The sequence below is a fragment of the Pelobates fuscus genome, chromosome 1 (genome assembly GCF_036172605.1).
Source record: "Pelobates fuscus isolate aPelFus1 chromosome 1, aPelFus1.pri, whole genome shotgun sequence".
Lineage (NCBI taxonomy): Eukaryota > Metazoa > Chordata > Amphibia > Anura > Pelobatidae > Pelobates > Pelobates fuscus.
In genome coordinates this window covers 50,595,265-50,617,501 of record NC_086317.1, presented here as the reverse complement: position 1 = coordinate 50,617,501, position 22,237 = coordinate 50,595,265, and the positions used below count along the sequence as shown (strand labels likewise).

At 42.2% G+C, this 22,237-nt stretch overlaps 1 protein-coding gene across 1 annotated transcript in view; it reads left to right on the top strand.

The window, feature by feature from the left end:
- Positions 1–22,237, top strand: part of LOC134602991 (multidrug resistance-associated protein 1-like) — a 62,532-nt gene that overhangs the window by 19,942 nt on the left and 20,353 nt on the right. The window contains exons 10-18 of the mRNA XM_063448530.1: positions 196–280; positions 375–441; positions 1,217–1,343; positions 1,604–1,780; positions 2,065–2,232; positions 3,219–3,405; positions 5,475–5,541; positions 7,960–8,020; positions 21,945–22,164. Of these exons, the coding sequence (XP_063304600.1) occupies positions 196–280; positions 375–441; positions 1,217–1,343; positions 1,604–1,780; positions 2,065–2,232; positions 3,219–3,405; positions 5,475–5,541; positions 7,960–8,020; positions 21,945–22,164 (1,159 nt within the window). The remainder of the gene's footprint in view (positions 1–195; positions 281–374; positions 442–1,216; positions 1,344–1,603; positions 1,781–2,064; positions 2,233–3,218; positions 3,406–5,474; positions 5,542–7,959; positions 8,021–21,944; positions 22,165–22,237) is intronic.

Below are 22,237 nucleotides of genomic sequence, written 5' to 3'. Positions count from 1 at the left end.
ATACCATACTTACTAGCTGAAATAGAACGCTTTCACGGCTGCCTGTCACCACTCAGACGTATGTGTACGCGTGAACCCAGCAATTATTGGCTCTAAGTGATCTCATAAACTCTGGCTTGGGGGATTAAGGAGTTAATATTATTTTCCTATACAATACTTATATCTCTATTAATATGTAGTTGATACTTTTTTTAGACTAAAGTTTCCCTTGATCGATTGGAAAACTTTTTTTGCGGAGAAGAACTTAATCCAAATTGCATTGAAACTAATTATAATGGAAGTAAGTAGATTTTTTTTAAATAAAGCCCCCACTCTTTTTTCTGTCTTCATACTTGCTGTGTTACATATACATGTTCGTGTTTTTGTACTAATAGGTCACTCTGTGGGTTTTGTTGGCGCTTCCTTGCAATGGGATAAGACAGGACCTTGTACTTTAAAAAAGTAAGTACCGTAGTTAAATGATATAAGTAGTACTGAATCTGTATTCTCTACATTTTTATAAATACAACATATGCAGAGATATGATTAAACAGATGTTGATGCCAAACATGTAATTTGACTCCCCATTCTTTTTCGAATAATGAAACATTAATTCTTAATTTGTTTTTGTACTACGGAGTGTGCATTTTCCATCTTCCCCTGAACTCTTCCACTCTTCAACTTTTTCGGTAAAAACAAATGTCCTAATATTACCCTAAATTTGTAATAAATATAATTTTACTTTATTGGATCATTCTGGTACTACTATTCTGCTTATATAGGCACCCTTGGGCTTTACATACAGAGCCTGACACGGTTCTGCATCATATCTAAGATTGATCCTAAGACCTCTGCTATAAATCAATATTAGTATTTTTATTTATTTTATGTGTCACACTTTTGGTGGTTGTATTAGTGCTTATTCTTTTTTACTATTTTATTCTCTAGTGCAAGGGGGCTTTGGAAGCACTTTGTAAAATATACATAATCAATATTTACTCCAAGAAACGCCTAGATACACTTTTTTCTTGTTATTTTTCAAATCTCTACAAGATCAGGACAGCAAAGTCTGTATTATTATTTGTAAAGATAGAGTGAATTCCTCAAATACATATACCTAAATAGGTTTTGTTAGAAGCAGTCTTCAGCTTGTATTTGGAAAAGTAAATGCTTTATTTCACAGAACGTTAAGAGTCTTTTAATTTCTGTAATAACACAAATCATTTGTATTCTTTAGTTTAAATATGAAGATTCCCGAAGGATCATTAGTTGCTGTGGTGGGCCAAGTAGGATCTGGGAAATCCTCTCTGCTTTCTGCTATCCTTGGAGAAATGAGCAAGTTGGAAGGAACTATTCAGCGAAAGGTAAGCATAAATTACAGATATATATGGTGTGGTAGCACTGTGGGTTCGCCTGTATATGTTTTGAGGAAGGGGCTATGTTTACTGTGAAGCAGAATGCTAAAAGTAGACTATTTGTTGAGCTCCACTATGAGCATTTAGCTGTATGGTTGCTTTTTTCACATGTACCTGTAGTTTTTCTTTAGTTATTGCTTACGATACATTAAGAATGTTTACGGAGCTATACATGTATGTCTAGCCAACCTGTTTTTAATTAAACACAGGGATCTGTGGCCTATGTTTCACAACAAGCCTGGATACAGAACGCTGTTTTTCAAGAAAATATCCTATTTGGGTTGACCTTCAATAGACATTTTTATGAAGAAGTCCTGGAAGCTTGTGCTTTGCTGCCAGACCTCGAATTATTGCCAAATGGTGACCAAACTGAAATTGGAGAAAGGGTGAGTGCTTTATTCTAGTGTTCGAATGCGAAATGCGCAATTTGACCATTTCTGCTGTTTTTTTTTTCTATCAGGGTTATTTACTAAAATGAGAAATTGAATTTCAAAATGATGTTCAAAATAGCCACACTAAAAAAAATATTTAAATCATCTATGTTTCCAGTCTAGCTATATTGGCCTTAAATTCTAAATTCGGTTTGAATTCTCACTTTACTGAATAACCTTGTATATCTGTTTTGATAATATGCCATCCTGTCCTAAATATGCTTTTATGTTTTCGGCAGGGAGTGAATCTTAGTGGGGGTCAGAAGCAGAGAGTAAGCCTGGCGAGAGCAGTTTACAATAATGCCGATATCTACCTTCTCGATGACCCCCTGTCTGCGGTTGATGTCCACGTTGGGAAGCATTTATTTGATAAGGTCATTGGTCACAACGGCCTGCTGAAAAATAAGGTGAATTATTTTCAGCCACTAAGTTGTTTTTTTTTTTTTTTAAATGAGTAATGTTGCTTAACCTCTAATACTAGTTTATAATAGGAAGTTTTAAAACAATCTAAATAAATCACTTTTGCATTGGAACCAAGACACTCAAGCGCTCATTAGAAAAATTAACAAAGTAACCATGTTTATCAGAGATGGACACCCAAGGGTACTTCCTCTACCGTACTCCATAGCAACTTACTTGAACATTTAATCACTGCCCACCTACTATATGCAGTTGAGAAAGGTGAACACCTACTATATGCAGTTGAGAAAGGTTGATCCAGATAACTCTGTTGTGGCTTGTGGTGTGAATGTATCTTTGTAATATTTCTATGTATAATATGTCTATTCATATATATCAGTGGGTCATAATCCTGTGATTATTATTATTATTATTGTGATTTATTTTGCGCCAACAGATTCCGTAGCGCTTTACAATATTATTAGAGGGGGGATTTGACTATAAATAGGACAATTACAAGAAAACTCACAGAAACGAAGGGTTGAAGAGGGCCCTGCTCAAACAAGCTTACATTCTATAGGATAAAACCATAAATTGGGCCACATGCCATTTCTGTGGTCATAGGGTTCCTATATGGTAGGACTAGGCACATCATGCTTTAGGCAATGGAATGCAATAAATTGTTTACTGTAGCTGTGCTGACTCCCCCACTGCTATTGAGAGATCTCTGTGATGTCTGGGAAAGAATTTAAATGTTTTGCAGACTTTGTGTTATAAAATATGCTGGTATAGGAAAATGGCTCGCTGGCCTAATTTTACATTAGTACAATGGATCCGCAACATAATAGTTGCTATACTATACTATATACTGTTATATACTACAACATATACATTTTAATTTAACAGAAGTAATTGTGACCATTGTATCGTGTTAACATTTTTTCTATACCTTGCATGAATTTTTTGCTCTGCTAATTCATTCTTTTCCTCCCAGACCCGAATTCTTGTGACCCACAGCCTAACTGTACTGCCACATGCAGACCTCGTTGTGTTAATGGAGGGAGGACAAATAGTTCAATTTGGAACATATGGCGATCTGATCTCTAAAAGGCAAAACTTTGCTGATATGATTCAAGTTCTGAATGCAGACACTGAAAAAGAAGGTCTGAATAAAGTAGAATGTAAGTACCGTATATACTCGAGTATAAGCCGAGGCCCCTAATTTTACCCCCCAAAACTGGAAAAACGTATTGACTCGAGTATAAGACTAGGGTGGGAAATGCAGCAGCTACTGGTAAATTTCTAAATAAAATTAGATCCCCAAAAAATTATATTAATTGAATATTTATTTACAGTGTGTGTATATAATGAATGCAGTGTGTGTGTATGAATGCAGTGTGTGTGTATGAATGCAGTGTGTGTGTATGAGTGCAGTGTGTGTATGAGTGCAGTGTGTGTATGAGTGCAGTGTGTGTATGAATGCAGTGTGTGTATGAATGCAGTCAGTGTGTATGAATGCAGTGTGTGTATGAATGCAGTGCATGTATGAATGCAGTGCATGTATGTATGCCGTGTGTGTATGTATGAGTGCAGTGTGTGTATGTATGAGTGCAGTGTGTGTATGTATGAGTGCAGTGTGTGTATGTATGAGTGCAGTGTGTATGAGTGCAGTGTGTGTGTGTATAAATGCAGTGTGTGTATGAATGCAGTGTATGTATGAGTGCAGTGTATGTATGAGTGCAGTGTGTGTGTATGAGTGCAGTGTGTATGTATGAGTGCAGTGTGTGTGTATGAATGCAGTGTGTGTATGTTTGAATGCAGTGTGTGTATGTATGAATGCAGTGTGTGTATGAATGCAGTCAGTGTGTATGAATGCAGTCAGTGTGTATGAATGCAGTGCATGTATGAATGCAGTGTGTGTATGTATGAGTGCAGTGTGTGTGTATGAGTGCAGTGTGTGTGTATGAGTGCAGTGTGTGTGTATGAGTGCAGTGTGTGTGTATGAGTGCAGTGTGTGTGTATGAGTGCAGTGTGTATGTATGAGTGCAGTGTGTGTGTATATGAGTGCAGTGTGTGTGTATATGAGTGCAGTGTGTGTATGAGTGCAGTGTGTGTGTATGAATGCAGTGTGTGTGTATGAGTGCAGTGTGTGTGTATGAGTGCAGTGTGTGTGTATGAGTGCAGTGTGTGTATATGAATGCAGTGTGTGTATGAGTGCAGTGTGTGTGTATGAGTGCAGTGTGTGTGTATGAGTGTAGTGTGTGTATGAATGCAGTGTGTATGCATGAGTGCAGTGTGTATGTATGAATGCAGTGTGTATATGAGTGCAGTGTGTGTTTGTGTATGTGTTGCAGAGCCTTGGTGGGGGGTGGGCATTTTTATTATTATTTTTTATTATTATTATTATTTTAATAAAAACATTTTGTTATATTAATATTTTTTATTTTATTATTATTTAAATATTATTATTTTATTATTATGTATATATATTTTTTTTTGTCCCCCCTCCCTGCTTGATACATGGCAGGGAGGGGGGCTCTCATTCCCTGGTGGTCCAGTGGCATTGGCAGTTCAGTGGAGGGGGCTGGCAGAGAGCGCTTACCTCTCCTGCAGCTCCTGTCAGCTCCCTTCTCCTCCGCGCCAGTCCGGTCAGCTCCCTCTGCAAGTCCCATTGTAAGTCTCGCGAGAGCCGCGCTATGACCCCGCGGCTCTCACGATACTTACACTGGGAGCTGACAGAGATGCTGACCGGACCGGCGCAGAGAAGGAGTAAGCTGACAGGAGCTGCAGGAGAGGTAAGTAAGCACTCTCTGCAGCCCCCACAGCCCCCTGTCTGTATTATGGCAATGTAAATTGCCATAATACAGACACTGACTTGAGTATAAGCCGAGTTGGGGTTTTTCAGCACAAAAAATGTGCTGAAAAACCCAACTTATACTCGAGTATATACGGTAGTTTTTTTTTTTTGGGGGGGGGGGGAGGATCCTAAACAAATCCCTACAGCATGCTTAGGAGAATGTCCCACTGCTACTGGTTTGTATCACCAAATGTTCTTTAAAATCAGCTTTTCCAATGAGAATGCTTTACTGGCTTGTGAAACAGTTGCTTAAATTTAGCAGTTTGGTTTTTAGTTTGGCAGTTTTATTCTGAATAATGTATCAAGAAATTATGTTTATGTTACTACTTCTTTGTGTCACTTTTTATTTTTTTATCATTACATTGACTAAAATAAAATCTGATCTTTGTTCAGCAAGTCCCTTGAAAGCCAGAAATGTGAAGAAGATACCACAAAGGGATATTTTGGCTCAAAAAGAGAGGTATGTTTTGTGTTTGCTTGTTTTTTTTTTTTTTTTTACAATTATCAGATTAATTACACACAGAAATAAAATTAAAATGTAGTGTTTGAGATCAAAATATTGTTCTCTTTTGAAATCATGGCCAGAACAGTTGCTGTTTACTCATCCCACATCAGTGGTTATGGTGCCATCTGGTAACTGATGTCATTCCGCTGTACTGCGTTAAATCGTGTTTGAGCAGTTTGACACACACTTAGTCACACAGACCCTGGCTGGCGATATTTCTAATGAGGCAGCTACACTTATCAATATCATATTTGGACAAAATGAATTGACTTAGCTGACACACTTAGCCAATCAATGCCAACCAAACCTGAACAAAATTGACATTGCTAATGCAGATGTGGAATGTGCCAAGGCTGTGCTGGCACCATAACAACTACACCAACACATAGTGGTTGTGGTATTAAGCTATCTATGTTCAACATGCTCTTTGAAATATTGTCTTTTAAATGGGATTAAATTACAACTCCTATAAATATCAGGCAAGCAGAAACACATGTAACTGCTGTCAGTCTTTAAAAGTTAAATGCAGGCTATACTTGGAGTCTGGTTTCATGTTAATATATTAATTACATTCAGTAAAGCAGCTCTGTCATTTTTTTTTATCCATTGAACTTTATTTTTATTAAGTCCTCATAATGCCCCACCTGGCTCTCTGTAGTCTGTCACGACATCTATCACCGTGAAATTTCTTGTTCTTTTATTGACGGTACTTCATAGCTCAACCCAGGATATTCTGCACTAAGATTCTCTTGACCTTCTGTGGCAGCAAATGACCTTGCACATGTAGAGCAGGAGATTCAGTATTCATGCACACTAGGACTTACTGAAGTAGGAAACACCACATAGGAACAAGCTAACACAGTGTGTAGTATCACTAAAAATCCAAAACTTTTTAGGGCATATATCCAATTAAAAAACACATATACAATGTTTTGGACTGTAGCCTTAATCACGCATATCAACTTTCAATTCTTTACTCTTTCAACATGCTTTAGCAAATTTAGATGTAGGTACCATGCATGTGTATTTTGTGAATAGTTATATGTAAACTTGGGGGAAATACTTCCTTAACCTCACTTATTGAGTTTCTACGGTGTGAATATATGAGTGAATAGGTTTAAACATAGAAACATAGAATGTGAGGGCAGATAAGAACCATTCGGCCCATCTAGCCTGCCCAATTTTCTAAATACTTTCATTAGTCCCTGGCCTTATCTTATAGCTAGGATAGCCTATCCCACGCATGTTTAAACTCCTTTATTGTGTTAACCTCTACCACTTCAGCTGGAAGGCTTTCCATGCATTCATTACCCTCTCAGTAAAGTAATACTTCCTGATATTATTTTTAAACCTTTGCCCCTCTAATTTAAGACTATGTCCTATTGTTGTGGTAGTTTTTTTTTCTTTTAAATATAGTCTCCTCCTTTACTTATGTGTTGGTCTAAGCAAAATAATCACTACATGTGACATCTCGAACAATAATTGTTTTTGTCTAAATTAACAAAAATACTAAGAATACACTCTTGCTGTCATGGAACGTTACAAATGTCCTTCCTTCCTCGAAGACTGCAGCTTCTAAAACTTTGACAGATGCAGTGTCTTTGGTCTAATTCGAAGGTCTATCTGTTGAGGTTGCTCAACTCTTTGGGAGCCAGAATGATAGCCAATTCCATTGCCGTTTTAAAACATACGCTTACTGGGGCCATGCGTTGCCTGGCAGTCTTATCAACATTGACATTTAAAATTGAAAAAATAATTTTTGTACAACAGAATTTTTTGTGCATTAAAATACATGTGCTTCAAAAATAAATAAATAAATACTAAGAATATAATATTAAAATGTTTTATGCCTATACAAGGAATTTAAGCTAAGTTGCCAGAGTGAAAAACAAAACACTAAACCATTGAGGCTCTATGGCAACACATGTAATAACAACGCTCAGCTCCAACACTGTCTGTCTGTCTGTCTGTTGATAATGTGTTGTGACTGCCTATAATTTCTCCTCTCTACCAGCAGTGTGTGCTGTCAATGTGTTCCCCAATCCCATCCATATGTGTGTCTGAAACATGCTGGTAGATTATTTCAGATTTCCAGGGACAGCTCACACCATTGTTATGTTTGTCCTGAATTCTCAATTCTTTTTTTTTTTTTTTTTTAATGGATTTTTCTGTGCTGTAAATTCATCAGGAGGTGTGGGGATGGGCTCTCCAGAGAGTCAAATTCCATGGGTAAAGTCTCATGGTTCACCATTTTAAAACTTCGTCAGCTGCCACTGCCCTCCAGGGCCACAAATGAAATCTGATTTTCAGGACAATTGCCTGGCACATTGGTCAGTTATTTACTTATTAACTGTTTTGTTTTTTTTAAAACAGGCCATCATTTCATGCTCCGAAACAGACTACAATAGGTAAAGAAAAGGTGGCAACTGGAAATGTAAGTTATAAAGTAAAGTAAATATATTTGCTAATGCAAATGACACACACGTATTTGTGATCTGTTCATTCTGGTTTTAATTGGTTGTCACATCCTTTGATGCTTTGCAAATAGAGCAGTTTTTAATTATATTCACACGGTGAATGTCCATTATCTCTATTTTTTTAGGTTAGCAATATGTTTGGTAGTAGCATTTGTCTTATTTTTTTTACTTTTCAATCTTTCACTTAAAGTCATGGGAAATAGGACGCACACCCTCTTTGAATTCTGTTCTTTTAAACATCAGGACATAATACAGGATACACAGTGTAATATGTCATGTGTTGTTGTTCATCTGATGATACATTTGCCTAATTGTAAGACCTGCTAAGAAGCAGATGATTGTTATTATATCCTGATGTGTAAAACCATAGAATTCAAAGAGGGTGTACCGGTACTTTCTTTTTCCAATGACTGTTCTATACATATAATGGATAAAACTATAAACATGATTCAAGTTTTTTGTATGCACTATCAAACAGAATAAGCCTGTGATTCACTTTACAATGATGGCCTCTTACGAAATTAACTCACTATTAGCAAGGTATGCCTGTACACTTGGCATTCCTCTAGGCCTTAATATACTAACTGTGAATTGGCCCTCGGAGTTTGTTCTAAGCAATCCTTGTAAGTATAGGACACAAACAAAAATGGAACATTGTGAGAACTGGTAAATTCTTACAGAACATGAATGGAGAAGGGTTGTTAAATAATTAGGCCTAATATAACTTATTAAGTCCAGGCCCATAAAGACTTTGATCTAGTACTGGTTACGTTGTACTTGGTGATGGCATGATTAGGTGATGCTGGATGCTCTTCCTGGTGTATTGAGGCTCTGATGATAACACATAAAAGGTGAGTGATTGCAGGTGAACAGTCTGACATTGGGAGACACAAGATAAGGATAAGAGTTAAAGGGACACTATAGTCACCTGAACAATTTCAGCTTAATGGTTGTTCAGGTGAGTACAATAGCTTCTGCAGGCTTTTTCATGTAAACACTGTATTTTCAAATAAGTGAGTATGTCAGAGAAAATACAGTTTTTACATTAGAACCTGTGAGAGTGAGTATGTGAGAGAGTGAGGGAGAGAGAGCGTGAGGTAGAGAGAGCGTGAGGTAGAGAGAGCGAGAGTGAGGGAGAGAGAGAGTGAGGGAGAGAGAGAGTGAGGGAGGGAGTGAGTGAGGGAGAGAGTGAGTGAGGGAGAGAGAGAGAGAGTGAGGGAGAGAGAGAGTGAGTGGGGGAGAGAGAGAGTGAGGGAGAGAGAAAGTGAGTGAGGGAGAGAGAGAGAGTGAGGGAGGGAGAGAGTGAGTGATAGTGTGAGTGATAGTGTGAGTGAGAGGTAGTGTAAGTGAGAGAGTTAGTGAGAGAGTTAGTGAGTTAATGAGTGAGAGAGTTAGTGAGTGAGAGAGTTAGTGAGAGTGAGAGAGTTAGTGAGAGTGAGAGAGTTGGTGAGAAAGTTAGTGAGAGAGTGAGTGAGCGAGAGTGAGATAGTGAGTGAGTGATAGAGAGTTAGTAAGTGAGAGCGTTATTGAGTGAGAAAGAGTGAGGGAGAGAGTGAGTGTGAGTGACTGACTGAGTGTGAGTGACTGACTGAGTGTGAGAGAGTGAGTGAGTGAGAGAGCGAAAGTGAACACGAAAGAGAAAGTGAGTGTGAGTGAGAGAGTTAGTGAGTTAATGAGTGAGAGAGTTAGTGAGAGTGAGAGAGTTGGTGAGAAAGTTAGTGAGTGAGAGTTAGTGAGAGATTGAGTGAATTAGTGAGTGAGTGAGAGTTAGTGAGTGAGCGAGCGAGAGTGAGAAAGTGAATGAGTGATAGAGAGTTAGAGAGTTAGTAAGTGAGAGCGTTATTGAGTGAGAGAGAGTTAGTGAGTGAGAGAGAGTGAGTGAGAGGAATAGATAGATACACACAGTGATAGATACAGAGATAGATAGATAGATAGCTAGATAGAAAGAGATAGATAGAAATAGATAGAAATAAATAGATAGACTGAAATATAGATAGACAGAGATATATAAATAGATGGATAGAGATAGTGTGTGGGTATTTTTACAATATTTATTTCAAATATGTGTGTTTTTATACAAACACTATATATATATATATATATATATATAGATATGCAGGACATAGAAAGAGCACTCCAGAGGTCTTATTCGAAAATATTTATTCGGTGAGAAAATCAATCGACGTTTCGACCCTAAGGTCTTTATCAAGATACAAAAACAAGTGCAACAGTGACAATATATAGCCAAACCAATAAGAGAAATGATCACTAACCTGAGAAAGCTGTGTATCCCCAAGCCATGTGTGAACGCCAGTGTATAATTATAAACAAAGCCGGAGTGATCCTGTCGGCGACTGATGACGTCACAGGAATGCGACCGGAAGAAATCGTGTAAGTGTATCTAGGTAACCTAGGTTACCGATCCGTGAATACCCAACTGTGCTGATATGTGAAATAGTAGTTAAAGAAATATGGATAGAAGACTAAACTGCTAACGATACTGGATGTTTCTGAATAGATGTGTAGTGTACATGCACTGACTAGCCTTATAACGGGAGGAGGTTGCAGAAAGTGGTTGCAGGAGGTGAAAAATGATGTATAATTCCTAGATTTTACTAGTAACATGACGTAAAGTCATGATTTTATTAAAGACACGGAGGCGAGTATTATGCATATCTCTTTCTTTATTTCCTCAGCAGCAAAGATAGAGGAATATAAATATTATCAAAATGAAAGAAAAAACTGTACAGGCATAACGAGTAGCCAATCACATAACAGAGGAAGTAGCTATATAAGTCCTGTGTCTCCCACAATCCCCCTCTTTCTTGCGCAACCGAAGACCAGGTAAGATAAACGATGTCCCACTTGATCCAAACAGGAAACGGGAAACAAAACGAGAACTTCAAGCTAAAAAAGATAGAAAAATATGGTAATTTCCAAACTCAAACTGTAGACTTACCAAACATAAACGTGAGGGATCTACATGAAACATGATTCTGAAATAGAATATATACATGATTAGAAATCAATATAAAACTGTCAAATCATCTAAGCATGATAAAAACTGCACAGTACAAAAACATGAACTCAATACAGACCCAATTGCCCACGTACTTGTATTGCATCGAAGCATCTCCAATCCCAAATCCACACCGGGAGGGTGGGAGGGAATAATACTCGCCTCCGTGTCTTTAATAAAATCATGACTTTACGTCATGTTACTAGTAAAATCTAGGAATTTTATTAAAGACACGGAGGCTCCTATTATGCAAGTTTAAAGCTGTGCTATCACCTGAGATGCGACGTGTTCAATTGGTCTGAAATAGAAGTCTCTGAAGGTCGACTCCCGGGACCAGTCCGCTGCGCGCATGATGTCCTCTAGGCGGCAACCAACTGTGGATGCCTTCGAGGCCATAGCACCCCTTACAGAATGAGGCGTAAAGACAGATGTGTCTATACCCGCTAGGGATAAAAGCCAACGAATCCAACGCGCCAGCGTCGGAGTCGATACTGGGCGATGAGGAGCCTTAAACGAAATGAATAGGGGATGGCGTTCAGATGAGCGCACCGCACGTGTAGCCTCTAGATAGGCCTTCAAACAATCCACCGGGCAGAGCGCCGGACACAACGGGAATCTAGGATATACGAAGGATTTGGACGCCGACTTGGTTCTCCTAGATATGGTGAAAGTAACGCCATCCGGCGTAAACACAAAGGCACCCCAGTCAAGAGCCCTAACATCGGAGACTCTCTTACAAGAGACCAGGCAAAACAGCATAACCATCTTGGAGGATAGTTGTTTAAGAGTCAAGTCCTGGTTAGGGTACCAATCCGACAGAAAACGCAACACAATGTTGACGTCCCAAAATGTCGAAAACCGCGACCTAGGCGGACGGACGAAGCGAATACCCTTGAGAAGACGGCATACAAAAGGATGTTTGCCAATGGGTACACCTTCCAAACCACCATGACCGGCCGATATGGCCGATCGAAAAACATTGATAGTCCTGTACGCCTTGCCTGAGTCGAACAGGGCTGTAAGAAACCCCAGTATCAAATGGAGAGGGGCAGATATGGGATCCACTGCCCGTTCCATGCACCAATCAGACCAAGACTTCCATGCAGCTCGGTAAGCTGATCGTGTGCCCGGAGCCCAGGCGTTATCGAGGAGCAAGAGAGTCGACTGTGGAACGTCAGGGACAAGCCAGCGTCCCCTGAAAGGAACCATGCTACCAGGGGCAACTGGTGCTGGAGCACCAATTCGTGCGAGTTCCCATCCGGATCCAGAAGGAGGTCCTGGAAGTTCGGCAACAGACGAGGGAAGTCTATGGACAACTCCATCAGACGAGGGAACCACGGCCGTGATCTCCACAGAGGGGTGATCAGGGTCAGACAACAGTCGTGACGAACCAGCTTCGAGATCGTACGAGCGATCATGTTGAATGGGGGAAAGGCATACAGGTGGCCTGGAGGCCATTCTTGAAGAAAGGCATCCGTCGCCACTGCCGCCGGGTCCGGTCTCCAACTGAAGAACCTCGGTAACTGAGTGTTCAGTCGAGATGCGAACAGGTCCATCTCGAACCGACCCCACAGCCTGTTTAAGCTTTGGAAGACCGAGGCGTGCAAATGCCAGTCTCCCGAGTCTCTCAAATGTCTGGAGTTCCAATCCGCACCTGAATTGTCCAGACCCGGAATGTGTTCCGCCGTCACCGAGACGTTGTTTAGGAGGCAGAACTGCCAAAAGTCCTTCGCCAGCAGAGCCAACATTTTGGACTTGGTTCCGCCCAAGTGATTTATGTATCGGACTGCCGATACGTTGTCCAATTTGAGGAGAACACAACAGTTCGCCTTTCCAGGGGTAAGGCTGCGAATCGCAAAGGCCCCCGCCAGGAGTTCCAGGCAGTTGATGTGCAACGACTTCTCTGCGTCGGACCATCTGCCCCCCGTGGAGATGTCGCCACAACGAGCCCCCCAGCCGTGCAAGCTGGCATCTGATTCTATGACCACGTCCGGAACGGAACCGAAAATTGCTTTTCCGTTCCAGGCTTCCATGTGTGCCAACCACCATACCAGCTCGTCTCTGGACTCCTCGTCCAGACAAAGTCGGGATTCGTACGAACGACCCGAACGTAGGTGTGACCCCTTGAGCCGTTGGAGAGCCCGGTAATGTAATGGGCCTGGGAATATCGCCTGAATGGAGGAGGCCAGTAGGCCGATGATCCTCGCCAACTGCCGGACTGACAAGTCCGAAGCGCGAAGAGCTCGACGGAGCTCCTTCTGGATGGCTTTTATCTTGGATTCTGGTAAGTACAGGAACTGCCGTACGGAATCCACCTGGAACCCCAGGAACTCCATAGACTGGGCGGGTGTCAGGACCGACTTGTCCCAGTTTACCAGAAAACCTAGGTTCTGTAAGAGGTTGATCGTCCAGTCTAAATGCAACGTCAGGCATTCCAACGACTGTGACATGATCAGGATGTCGTCCAGGTAAATAATTAGTCGAACCCCTCGGGTACGGAGGAACGACACCACCGGCTTCATAACCTTGGTGAAACACCAAGGAGCCGAGGAGAGGCCGAACGGAAGGCATGTAAAACGCCAACGCCGTCCGTGCCAGGTGAAGTGCAAGTAGTCCCTGGATTCTATCGCTATTGGAACCGTGAAGTACGCATCCTTCAGGTCCAATTTGGCCATCCAATCCGACTGTCTCAGAAGGTCTCTGAGACAATGGATGCCTTCCATCTGGAAATGTTGGTAGCGTAGGAAGGCGTTGAGAGGGCGAAGGTTTATCACTGGGCGGACACCGCCCCCTTTCTTGGGTACAAGGAAGAGATTGCTCGTGAAGCCTGGAGTGGCGAACGGCAATTCTTCGATGGCGCCCTTTGAGAACATCTCCGCGACTTCCGCGGAGATCATCGCGTCCTGCTCCCGTGGGAGGGACAATTCCCTGGGGGTATACGTTTGGACCGGCAGGGAAACAAAATCTAGTTGGTAACCCTTTACGCATTGCAGAACCCAAGCATCTGAGGTAATAACTGCCCACCTTGGGTAAAATAAGGCTAGCCTCCCCGCCACCCGAACCTGATCGAGAAGGGAAGAAGGGGTACTCACCATAAGGGCGTCTGCCCGACGACCCACCACGGGGGTATCTAGAGCCCCACGATCTCCCTCTAGCCGGGAAGAAAGGAGGCATTTTCGGGTCCTGGAGCCCTCGAGAGGGGAAAAAGGAACCTCTGTTGGCCCTGAATGAGCCTCGGAAACCACGGCCGGGAGGACGGTTCCTGCTACGCCCGGCCCCACCGAAAACCTTGGGCGCGAAGACGCGCTTCATATTAGCCTGCGCCTTGTCAATAGCCGTAAAGGTTTTTACATAGGACCCCATGTCCTTCACAAAGGATGTGCCGAACAACATCCCCTCATCGGCTGAGTCAGGTTCAGCTACGGTCATAGCAGCCAGTTTAGGGTCTATTTTCAAGAGAATAGCCTTGCGTCTCTCGGAAGACATAGCCGTGTTGGCATTCCCCACAAGGCATATAGCTCGCTGGACCCACCCGATGGCCACATCCATATCTAGAACTGAGTCGCCATTACGGGCTGCCTCAAGGAGCTCGTACAGCTTAGACAGGGGGCCCAGCGTATCCAGAATTTTATCCTGGCACCCTTTTAGGGAGTGATCAAGACCCTTTTTAGGTTTCCACCCAGACTTATTAAGAAATTGGGCAATCTGAGGGTCCACTTCAGGGGTCTTACAGGCAGCGCCAGGGAGGGAAGGTCGTGGGCATTCGGCACGCAATTTATTGCGGCCTTCCTTTGACAGAGGTGTGCGAATCCTCTTAGCCACATACTGGGCGATATGGTCCGGAGGGACCCATTCGGCAGACCGCGGGTGACGCAGGTCGTCCGGGTCAAACAGGGGGTTCCCCTGTGGGTCTAAAAGCCCTTTTCCATTATCCCCAGCGGGGTCTGGCACTTTTCTACGGGGGACGGCAGAGGACCCAGAAGGGGTTACACCCGCAAGGGGTTGATCCTCGCCAGACTCGTCCTCCCCATAGGAGTCATATTCCATAACATCGGAATCATTGTCCACACTCCGGTCGGTATCCGACCCATCATCCAGGGCTCTAGCCCGTTTCCACAATCTAGCCTTTTTAGCCCGGCCAGGGGCTCTTGTGCGCGTGGGATGCGCGCTATCTGCGACCGCCAGAGGCGTGTCAATCATGACAGGCAAAGCCTGCATCGAGGAGTGGGACCCGATATGTCTAGCCTTTGCCATTGCCTTACGGGCACCCGGCACAGTTAGGGCAGGGGAGGGGGACCCCACACTCAGAGGGTTAGGGGCAGCCATAGGAGGCAAGAGCACAGACTGAAGGGACTGGGCAAAAGAGGATGAGACAGTCCCCATAGCGGAGGCAATAGCCTTTTCAAGGGAGGAAGCCATAGTAGCTTCTAACAGGGCCTGGAGCTCCTGAGAGGCCATAGCGCCCTCAGGATTATCTACTGGAAAATCCCCAGAGGGGACGGTAGGCCCATCCTTGCTATCCTGCATAATGAGGTATGAGAGAAGCAAACTGAATACTAGAAATGGGTTGATTAACCCAGCAGAACAGAGAAAAAGCTAAACCTGATCGTTGGTGTAGTAAGGAGGCCCGTAGTAAAGGGACCGACCGCACGGCACAGCAGGGTGAAACGAATGATCGCCCAAAATGGCCGCCGCACGTGTCAGGGTGTGCCCGTGGACCGGCTCCAGGCGGGGGAAGGGGCGCGTGCACCTACCCGCGTGGGCAGCCCGCGAGAGGGAAAACGAGCACACTCAGTCGCGTCCACAGAGAAAGGGGGCACGCGGCTGAGATAGCGCCGAGAAGCGGCAACAGGGGCGGTATGAGGGAAAACAGCCCGCGGCGGCGGGCAAAGCCCCTAGGGGAAACCCCCAAATACACCAACGATGTAGGTACTAGATAGTAATCAACAATAAATAAAAACGACAATAATGAAACAAGCATAAGCAAAACATGAATCACAAGTAAACAAAATGCAATGAGTAGGAGAGCTCAAGTAAAATACTTAGCTGTCTGAGGAAGCAGCAAAGAAAGAGGGGGATTGTGGGAGACACAGGACTTATATAGCTACTTCCTCTGTTATGTGATTGGCTACTCGTTATGCCTGTACAGTTTTTTCTTTCATTTTGATAATATTTATATTCCTCTATCTTTGCTGCTGAGGAAATAAAGAAAGAGATATGCATAATAGGAGCCTCCGTGTCTTTAATAAAATTAAAGGAAAAAGTCAAAAGGACGGGAGAAATCAAAGATATGTAAAGCATGGGAACTGAGAAGTGTGTTATCCAACATAAGACCAGTGAATAAACGGATGAGTGAGAGCTGGAATGTATGGTGTATGGTGTGTATGTGAAAAGGTGACGTGTCAAAAACGGAAAAATGAGACCGACATCTAAAAAAACGAAAAACGTGACAAGCAATCCTATATGGATGAATGACAGGGAGAGTGTAAATAAATGAAATAGACTAATAGAGAACATAAGAGTGAGTGAAAAAAGTGTAAAAGGATGTGTGGGGGAGCAGACACTACGCCAAGTATACTATAAAGGTGAAAAAAAGTGAGTGTGTGAGAAACTCTGATAAGTGGAATACATAGCACCTCCACAGGAACTTAATCTATGTTCCACAAATTGAAATACTATTCATATGATACACACTTCCTGATTAAGTGTCTCCACAGCTTTAGTTACCTAAAGAAATATGGAAGATTTTTTGCTAAGGGCGGGAAGCCCTATCTGAGATAGCAGAAACCCTGCAACTGAACGAACAGGATGCAGATCAAATACGTTGGCCTAATACCACTACAGAACTGATGCACACAGATTCCATCAAGGATCTGTATAATGATTTGACCAAATTAAAGCGACGGGAGACTGACTTGGACCTTCATGGTGTCTTTATCTCCGATTATTATCGGGCCAAACGGATCCCCAGAGGATTTAGGGTCCGCAATTCTCCCACGATCGGACGCCAGAATCCTGAATTCTGTAAGAAATGGATAGGAATCTCAAACAAATGTTCATTAGATTGGATGTTGATAGTGGTGGAGGAAGTGAGGAGTGAACTAATCTTCACCAAAGACTCCATTAACAAGTTTGAAATACTACATACATCCACATTAACAGCTGCAGCCTCCACGCAATATATGGTGAAACTGCAAGATGAGATCGCGAGATACAGGAACGATCTAATTAGATTTAAAAAACAAAAACTTGAACGGGTTAACTTTGATTATACCCATCATCAGGTCTATCATTGGCTCTGTGGATAGCGACGCAAACCGAATTTTCCAAGATATAAACAGAAGGTTCGTAAACCTCAATTCCTATCCATAGACACCAGCTCTGCAGAGTCTACATCTGAAACTGAAGGAACGGGAGTACCCCAGGACACCTCAGTGATGCCACCGAGAAAATCCACACGACCACCTTTTTTTCCACAGGACCAACACTCCAACGACCCACCAGGATTCAACACAAGAGGACGCAAAGATCTAAGAGACCCAAAGTCAGTAGACGAGGACAGAGGGGCAAGATATACAGGCACTCGCCCAAGAACTGTGAACAGGAAGATATAACTCCTATTTTTAACCTATCCTCCAAGACCCTCAGTTCCGAACACATCAAGGTCCTATCCAAAGGCCTCCCATTTGTCCCAACTCCTAAATTGGATATGTTTAAGACAGACATAGATCTATATAAGATGGAACGCACCTTGAATCTACAAACATTTACACAACATCCTTATCCGCAATCCAAGAACCAGCTTCGACTGAAAAGTACATGGGAACCAAAAACGTCCCACCCCTCTATCAAATGCTTTTCCAGTTTGGTCAAGAAAGACACACATCAGATATTTTCTGAGTCCAAGTCTGGTCCACACAATCTTACAATGAAGGAACATAAGGCACTTGAGGACCTTGCCAATGACAAAAATATCACCATCAGACCGGCCGACAAAGGCGGAGCAATCGTGATACAGAACTACGAATCATATCGCACAGAAATACTGAGACAACTATCGGACACAACCACATACAAGAAAATCGCTTTTGATCCTACTAAGACCATCATACAGAAACTACAAGCACTGGTCAATAGAGGTGTCACGGCCGGCTGGCTTGACGACCAAACTGCTAATTATCTGATGGATTTACATCCTAAAATTCCCTTACTGTACACTTTACCAAAGGTTCATAAAGATGCGCACAACCCTCCTGGACGTCCCATCGTCTCTGCCAAACGAGGTGTATTGGAACCGCTGGCTAAATTCATCGATCAGCACTGTAAAACACCTACGCTATCGATACCCACGTGCCTCAAAGATACACAAGATCTTCTCTCACAACTTAAACTGATCACCCTCCCGGAAGGTCCCATCACTCTGGCAACTGTAGATGTGAAAAATTTATATACGATTATACCTCACCCTGAGGGGGTGGATGCCATGAGACAGATACTCAGTCGATCTGATCAATATAACGGACCTCCCATCGAGTTCCTTTTGGAATGTCTTGAATTTACGTTAAGCAATAATTATTTTCGTTTTAAGAAGTCTTTCTACATCCAACAAATGGGGACTGCGATGGGATCAGCCATAGCTCCGAACTATGCTAACAGCTACATGTACTCGTATGAACAGAAGTACATCTTGTCGAGATATCAATCCAACCTCATACTATATCGGAGATATGTGGATGATATCCTTATGCTATGGGCAGGTCCTCCTTCATCTTTTGAAATCATGATCCATGAGCTCAATATGATCAACTCCCCGGTGCGCCTTAGCCACTGTTGCAACATCGAGAGGATCCAATTCTTAGATGTGGAAATCTATCGCTCCCAGCAATCTATTGGCTATACCCTATTCAAGAAAAGCTCAGACCGCAATACGTTCCTTCATGCCACAAGCTTCCATCCTGGAGCACTAAAAAGATCATTGCCGATCTCACAGTTCCTTAGAGTTCTCAGGAATAATTCGGACCCAAACAACACTAGAACGCAGATCTCTTCCATGCAACTAGCATTTTTGAAAAGGGGATACTCATATCCAACACTGAAACGCTCCCTGGACAGAGCGATGGCGATCCATAACAAGTCAGATGCACGATCTATGACACTTTGTAACAAATCAAGGATCGTCACATTACCTCTGTTATACCACACGGCCAGTGACCAAATGGCGAGGTCTATCCGCAAGAGATGGGACTTACTATCCTCTGATCCCACACTACACTCTGCCTTTTTTCATCCACCCCGTATTGCGTTCAAACGGAACCGGACTCTTAGAGATATTTTAGTTAAAAGTGATCGTCCTGAACAGTATGAGACATTGAAAATCCATAATAAGACAGGATGCTTTAAATGCGCCAATTGTGTGACATGTGGCCATATGCTTACAGGCTCCTCATTTGCCCATCCACATTCAGGAAAGCGTTATCCCATCAAACATCATATCACTTGTCTTACCACCCACGTATTTAATATCCTGTCCATGCGGACTATACTACGTGGGGAAAACTGATCTCACAGTACGGGATAGAATGCGAGGACACCGCTCAGGCATTATGACTGCGTTCAGGGACAGCAAGACAGACAAACCGGTGGCCAAGCACTTCTTGGAGATGAACCATCGGCTACCCACTCTCAAATTCATGGCCATTGATCATATCCCCCCCCTGTCTAGGGGGGGTGATCGGTCTAGGATCCTGCTCCAACGGGAGACATACTGGATTAAAACACTGGACACTCTACATCCCAGAGGCCTTAATGAATATGTCTCCTTTAACGCTTTTTTGGACACTCGTTGAATATGCTTTATAGATATAACTTTTTTGAACGTTTTTGAATTTGTTTAGTCTGTATATAGGTTTGGAATATTTTTCTCAAGCGATTTACTATGATGCCTCTTTTTCGCTATGTATTATTCGAACATATTTTCCCAATATTTACTCATATTAGGACAGATCTATCAATCCTGATGTCCATTAGTGGTCCAGTATGACGATTGACATGACGATGTCCATCGCCTTTGACTTTTTTATATTGCTCCATTCTGTCAGTTGCTTAAGGCTTTATAGTTTAATTTGTTTTGTTGGCATGGGTATATATCATGCATACACTACTGGATGTTATACCACGTAGCTAGATATAGCTATTTACTGACATTGAGGCCATGATGTATTCCACTTATCAGAGTTTCTCACACACTCACTTTTTTTCACCTTTATAGTATACTTGGCGTAGTGTCTGCTCCCCCACACATCCTTTTACACTTTTTTCACTCACTCTTCTGTTCTCTATTAGTCTATTTCATTTATTTACACTCTCCCTGTCATTCATCCATATAGGATTGCTTGTCACGTTTTTCGTTTTTTTAGATGTCGGTCTCATTTTTCAGTTTTTGCCACGTCACCTTTTCACATACACACCATACATTCCAGCTCTCACTCATCCGTTTATTCACTGGTCTTATGTTGGATAACACACTTCTCAGTTCCCATGCTTTACATATCTTTGATTTCTCCCGTCCTTTTGACTTTTTCCTTTAATTATACATCATTTTTCACCTCCTGCAACCACTTTCTGCAACCTCCTCCCGTTATAAGGCTAGTCAGGGCATGTACACTACACATCTATTCAGAAACATCCAGTATCGTTAGCAGTTTAGTCTTCTATCCATATTTCTTTAACTACTATTTCACATATCAGCACAGTTGGGTATTCACGGATCAGTAACCTAGGTTACCTAGATACACTTACACGATTTCTTCCGGTCGCATTCCTGTGACGTCATCAGTCGCCGACAGGATCACTCCGGCTTTGTTTATAATTATACACTGGCGTTCACACATGGCTTGGGGATACACAGCTTTCTCAGGTTAGTGATCATTTCTCTTATTGGTTTGGCTATATATTGTCACTGTTGCACTTGTTTTTGTATCTTGATAAAGACCTTAGGGTCGAAACGTCGATTGATTTTCTCACCGAATAAATATTTTCGAATAAGACCTCTGGAGTGCTCTTTCTATGTCCTGCATATATACCTACGCTCTGCAGCACCGAGGCTTTTTTTGCATTTGAATCAACTTTAAGGTAGAGTGCCAGACATTTTTTATTTATATATATATAGATAGATATCTGTATTTTATATTTTATAGATATATATATAGTGTTTCTATGGAAACACACAAACTTTGGGCTGAGGAGGGTTGCCGTAGGAGGGGGGCAGGCATAAACAGCGAGCTGAGCTGTCAGTCACCTCAGCTCGCGAACACGCATACCGGCATTCAATGCTGCCTTATATAGAACGCGATTGGTGCAGAGAACGATGACGCTTCTCAAGAGAGAACCGTCTGATTGAGCCCTGCTACTTCATCATTTTGACGAAAAAGGGGGCGTGGCCTGCCGAGCAGCTCGGCACTGGAACGGAGGTAAGTTTATATCATAAAAAGCACGCAATTTTTTTTAAATATTTTTTTTTATGGGAAACTAATTTAAAAGCAGGAAAGAAGTCTAGGGGACCTGTCTTTTTGCTTTTATATGTTGACTATAGTGATCCTTTAACTCGTGCCTGATGTAGGTCTTGTCTGTTCCTGAAATGTAATCATCGATCGCCTTGTATTGACCTTCTAAATCTTTGATAATGTTTTGGGTACAGCTTGGGATTAAAAGTTATTTAATTACTTAAAATACTCCTATAGACACTTTAGAATAGTGGTTGATACTATCAGATATGAAGTAAGAAGAGGATTGCCTGTCAAACTGGTTACTTGCCTGACATCATCTGGCTGCCATATATTTAACATTATTTTACTTTTCCCTAGATGAAAATGTCTGTTGTGATGAAGTATCTACAAGCTTTTGGATGGTTCTGGGTGTTCTTTACTGTAATTGCATATGTTGGCCAAAATGCCATGGCAATAGGTCAAAATGTGTGGCTCAGTCAGTGGACAATGGAAGCCAAATTAATTAAAGATGCCAATGAATGGACAGAACTAAGGAGCAATAAACTTGGAATATATGGCATTTTAGGATTTGTACAAGGTATGATTTGAATGCATTGGGCTTTTTTTATTATTTGAAATGAGTTACATCGTTCACATTTTAGACTTTCTAC